The sequence below is a fragment of the Nuphar pumila genome, chromosome 10 (assembly GCF_984573655.1).
Source record: "Nuphar pumila chromosome 10, dmNupPumi1.hap1.1, whole genome shotgun sequence".
In the NCBI taxonomy this organism is placed as follows: domain Eukaryota; kingdom Viridiplantae; phylum Streptophyta; class Magnoliopsida; order Nymphaeales; family Nymphaeaceae; genus Nuphar; species Nuphar pumila.
Window position 1 is genome coordinate 42,305,847 of NC_143258.1, and position 5,631 is coordinate 42,311,477.

Genomic DNA, 5,631 nt, shown 5'->3' on the forward strand with positions numbered 1-5,631 from the left:
AATGCATTCATATTTTTAACTTTCTAGTAGTCCTATATTGAATCAACTGTACACAAGTGTACTGCATATAAACAGAAGCTTCTCTCTAGTGATTCTTGTGATTGTCCTGCCAAATTGTGAACACAAAAAAAGTTAATCCCTAGTTTGGGTTCCAAATTGGAGATAATATCCCTTGCTTAGAGAATTCCACTGCTACAAGACATGGGTGTTGCCCGTGCTCTTCTTTTGGATTTGATCGTCGTCTTCTGTCTTCTGCTAAAGTCCAGCTGTGTTCTAGGAAGAGTCCACTACCATAGTAATAAAGGCTCTGACACTGGCTTATATGGTTCTATATCTCAACCACCTACTTACCCTCCTTCAGAGTCTCCGAATCCTGGCAATGCCTGTAATTTGAGTTCGGATTCTTGTGTCTTTGATGTTAGATCGTTCGGTGCGGTCGGGGACTGCTCCACCGATGATACAAGCGCGTTTAGACCGGCTTGGGAGGCTGCCTGCAAAGTTGAGTATGGTGTTCTTCTTGTTCCTTCTGGTTACACTTTCACAATCACCTCTACTATCTTTACAGGGCCTTGCAGGAATGGATTCACATTTCAAGTGAGTGCCACCAATTCATATCTGGAATACATTGAATAATTTTTCTGTTGGCTTATTTTAGTTTTCTCACAATTCTGATTTATGCTCCGTTTCTAATGAGAAGGTAGATGGAGTATTAATGCCACCAAATGGACCAGATTGCTGGCCTAAAGCAGACAGTCCACGCCAATGGCTAGTGTTTTACAGAGTAGATGGAATGACTCTTCAAGGGGGAGGAGTAATTGAAGGCAATGGACAGAAGTGGTGGGATCTTCCTTGCAAACCACACAGGGTACTCTTGAATCATCATCACCGTTGAATTTCATTTTCAATTCATCTCTAACCATGAAGTGAATGTCATTTATGTTTTCATCTCTGCTTGGTTTCAGGGCCCAAATGGAACTACATTGCCTGGGCCATGTGACAGCCCGGCAGTAAGTACAAGAACGTACTTTTGTTGAATATGAAAAACAGTAATGCAGGGTTTCACTGTTTGAAATAATTACTGCAGGCCATTCGGTTTGTTGAGAGCTCAAACTTGACAGTAAGAGGGATCAAAATCCAAAACAGTCCTCAGTTCCACGTCAAATTCGATTCTTGTGATAACGTACTCATCGATAGTGTTTCCATTTCCTCCCCTGCTTTGAGTCCCAACACTGATGGAATTCACATTGAGAACACAAATCATGTTTGCATATATAATTCACACATAAGCAATGGTAAAAACCCATACTCTTTCCTTCATTATTAGCCAATAGCAAAATTCTGTATTTTTTTTTTTGAGGAGCAAAATTCTGTATTTGTAGCATACTTTTTGTTGTTTCAAATCATTGGTCTGAGAAAAAATTTGATGTATGAATCAGGCGACGATTGCATATCAATTGGATCAGGTTGTTCGCAAGTCGACATAGACAATGTTACCTGTGGGCCTAGTCATGGCATCAGGTACATTAATTCTAGTGGACAGTAGTGTTTCTTCATCTTATCTTCTTTCTTTTAACTAATTTAACTTTGTTCTCTCTTGGAATTTCTGATTACCAGCATTGGAAGCCTCGGATACCATAATTCACTGGCCTGTGTTTCAAATATATCAGTCTCCAATTCAATTATACGAAACTCCGATAATGGTGTTAGAATCAAAACATGGCAAGGAGGGATGGGAACAGTAAAGGACATCTCCTTCACCAATGTGTATATGGAGAAAGTGAAAAATTGTATTATTATAGATCAATACTACTGCTTGTCAAAGGGGTGTAGGAACCAGACATCTGCTGTTCTAGTTGCAGATGTTGCATACAGAAACATTAAGGGAACATACGACATTCGGAGCCCGCCGATTCATTTCGCGTGCAGCGACACAATGCCTTGCACCAACATAACACTAGGAGACGTGGAGCTTCTCCCTTCAGAAGGAGAGATTGTTGCAGATCCTTTATGTTGGAATGCTTATGGGGGGCTGGAGACTATTACTATCCCACCTATATCATGTTTACAAGATGGAGCACCTCTATCTCTCACAGAGGGCTCTTCATATGGCTGTTGAAGTGCGCGGCATCAGTGTCAGTGCTAGTGCTTTTGGAAAGAACCGTAGAGTAGAATACTAGAGTGAAAAAAATGTCATACTTTATAACCCAGTCCTATGTGATGCATAAAGTTACGGGAAATATTATTATTATTATTATTTTAATGAGAAACCCTTGCAGGAGCTAGGAAAACCCCGGGTGGGGCCCCACGACCACCCTGCCTTACGTGGCCCACCTCAAAGCTACGAATACATTATCTTTTTACTCCTTCATTTTGTGGTAGTCCCACAAGTTATGAAGGATTGTTTAGAAGCAGCCACTCATATACATGGCATCCAATAATTGAAATCTCGCCATGAAAAAATTCATTTGATCATTTGAAAGTCTTGGTAAATATACAACAAGATGTTGGAATGAAACATAAAAATAAGTTGGTGCTATATTCTGAGTTATCTGACTAATCGAGAAAATCATCGCATAACATAAAGTGGTCTTAAACAAAGCATCAACTTAATGCGTATTATTGAAGAATATAATATAACAGCAACAATGCTAATGATCACGGGGGCTCCTTTTGTCTGGTAGGAGCAGCTAGTGCACGCCACCTTGTGTTGGGACGTTGAAGGTTCAAAACCCAATGGTATAGTTGTATAACTGGTAGGGATCTGCCTAACCCCAGCTTGCCTTTCAAAAAAAAAAATGTTAATGATACAATAAGTAATTAATAAAAATTGCAATCATCCCATTAATATAAAAATTATGACAATTGGGATTTAGTGCTTAATGGACATCCTGATGAAAAAGCCAACCGTTTGGTTGTGGAAAAGGCTCACAAGAAAAACTTGATGTTGATGAAACCTTTTTGTTCTGGCAAACTGTATTCAGTGCATCTGTGGACCAGTGCATCCAATCCTTCAGTGAGAATAGATTAATACATGAATAAAGAATTGAACATAAAAAAAAAAGTTGTTCTGCACATTAAATTATGTATATAGGTGCTTGAAAAGTTAACTACGTACACAGTAGACTCTTTCACAAGTACAAGAACCTAAAAGTAGAGAGGAACCTTTATTAGATTAGAAAAACATGTAAGATGGCCGTGTCTCAATATTTTCCCAATATTTAATTTAATATGAAAACATTGGCTCTCCACTTTATGGAAATAGCATAGGCCAAGGGCCATTATTGAAGCAATATATAAGTACATACAGCTTCTGGGTCCCCTTCCAACAGTCTGCTTACTGCTCGAGATAATGGATCTTTTACAGAATGCCTCCCCCCACATTGATGAACTATGGAACCCGTGATGTGTGTGTGTGTGCGCGCGCGCACTGTTGACACATGCACATCAGCACATGCATGGAGTGTCACTAGCTAACAATGGCCTAGATGGTTCAGCTACCCAATTATTAAGGTTGATCATGGGTTTGGTTGGTAGTGCTATTTGGTCTAGATTTGCTTTATCTGCTGAATAATATTGCAAGTTGGCCTTGGTTTGAGGGAAAATTATGCCACGGAAACATGATTTTATGAGTTAGGATTTTCTTAATTAGTTGATCACTAGCAATTCTACTCGTTGGGAGCAGATCGTATGAACTAGGCTGGTAATTAACCTTGACCTTGATAAACGTTAAACAGTCACGAATCTCATACTCAGGAAAATCTGTCTGATCTAAAAATATAAAATTATAAAAAAATATGCTTTTTAATAACCTCAATATCAGAATAAATTGTGATATTTCTAAAATGGATGATATTTTGAAAATATTGTTTTTTTCAGTATTACATCAGACATGGAAAATATATCAGCGATATTTGTGACTAGGATGTTAAATAGATATATATGAGTCACGTTGGTGCAGACTACTGGCAAAGTGTACATGGAATTGGTGCTCATTGCTCAACTATTGATGCCAACCTCAACTGATCCTAGTCAATATCCACCTGATAGCCGACCTCACCTTCTTTGGCCAATACTATTGCTCAGTCCAAGTTTTGAGGCTTTGGGTGGCACCCTTTTGCTGATAAACTGGTTTGGCATTGATTTTTAATTTGATGCAAACTGATTTTTGCAATTTTGTGGTTGTCTGACATGTGACACAAGTTTATACATTTTCATGAATTATAATCATCATAGGATACACAAAATCATATCCAGACCCACGTCCTGTTAAACGTAACTAGAAAAAGAGGCACAAGAGAATTACGTAGTTCTGCAAAGTAGTTGCCTACGTCCACGAGTAAGAGGACTCTGATTCATCTTTCTTCAACTTAGAGTATATATATATATATATATATATATATATATATATATATATATATATATATATATATATATATATATATATATATATATTGGAGCAGCATACTGCTCATCATTGATTTGTGACTGATATACACGCATCTGTCTTTCCTTTATCCTTGGTTACAAGATAATCGTATGAGCTGCTATTTTTGTTATTATGCTGATTTTCAGGATTCGGTTGAATCTGCTGCATGGGTAAGTAGTTGCTTTTGACATTATCATCTCCTTGATTGTCGATGGCATTTGGCGATGATGATCCAATGCATGGTGGTGGTGGTCCAATACCCTCCCTCAAACGAGGCATGGGGTGGACCCATAAGTCGAGTTTGTCTAGGAGGTCACGAAAGGAGCCTTTAGTAAGAGGCTTTGTTAAAATGTCGGCAATCTAGAGGTGAGTTGGAACAAACTGAGTAATGAGTTGCTGGTGAGCCACCTTTTTCCGAACGAAGTGATAATCAATTTTGATGTGCTTTGTTCGGTTATGGAAAACAAGGTTCACTATCATATAGAGGGCAGAAAGATTGTCATAGTAGATGGTTGGTGCATGCGTAATGTGAGCCTCAAGGTCCCGAAGAATAAAGGTGAGCCAAGTAATTTCTACAGTGGTGGAAGCTAAAGCTCTGTATTCAGCCTCGGAGCTAGACCTGGGGATGATGGGCTGACTTTTGGAGCTCCATGAAATGCAATTACCATCAAAATATATACAATACCCAGTGGTCGAGCGGCTTGTAAGGAGGCACCCTGCCCAATCTGCATCGGAGAAGCCATAGAGGATAAACAGATTATTAGCAAGAGACAAATGCCATAATTTAAAGTGCCCTTAATATACCGAAGAATCCTTTTTACCAATTGAAGATGAAACCGGGTTAGCACATGCATGTATTGACTCACATAACTGACACTGTATGCTAAGTCGGGATGAGTGAGTCAAATACTGGAGGCTAGCAACCAAACTCTGATAAGCTTTAGGGTCTTGAAGGGCTTCATCTCGACTTGGAGGCCTAAGTTTCCCAACTATGGTAGTAGAAATGGGTTTTCATTCTGTCATATGAGCCTTGTCAAGGATAGAGTAGGCATATCTCTGTTGGTCAAGGAATAGACCTGCTGAAAATGGAGTCACTTGAACTCCCAACAAATGATGCAAGGGTCCTAAGTCCTTCATGGCAAACTCCCGACTGAGAACATTGATAACATGTTAAAGAAATTGAGCATCACTGCCGGTGATTATGA

The 5,631-nt window shown here is 39.1% G+C and overlaps 1 protein-coding gene across 1 annotated transcript; it reads left to right on the top strand.

The window, feature by feature from the left end:
• Positions 1–201: 201 nt before the first annotated feature.
• LOC149826746 (polygalacturonase At1g48100-like) lies at positions 202–2,116 on the top strand. Its single transcript, XM_090018372.1, has 6 exons — positions 202–594; positions 698–865; positions 963–1,007; positions 1,085–1,292; positions 1,437–1,518; positions 1,615–2,116. Exons 1-6 carry the CDS (start codon positions 202–204, stop codon positions 2,114–2,116), a joined length of 1,398 nt encoding a protein of 465 aa, XP_089874498.1.
• The last annotated feature ends 3,515 nt before the right edge of the window (positions 2,117–5,631 follow it).

What these genes read in the sequence shown, in the direction of transcription:
- LOC149826746 (XM_090018372.1), top strand. Translation starts at nt 202, where the DNA reads ATGGGTGTTGCCCGTGCTCTTCTTTTGGATTTGATCGTCGTCTTCTGT. An exon ending in GGAATGGATTCACATTTCAA is followed by an intron (nt 595 to 697) that starts GTGAGTGCCACC and finishes TCTAATGAGAAG; the next exon opens with GTAGATGGAGTATTAATGCC. An exon ending in TAATTCACACATAAGCAATG is followed by an intron (nt 1,293 to 1,436) that starts GTAAAAACCCAT and finishes TGTATGAATCAG; the next exon opens with GCGACGATTGCATATCAATT.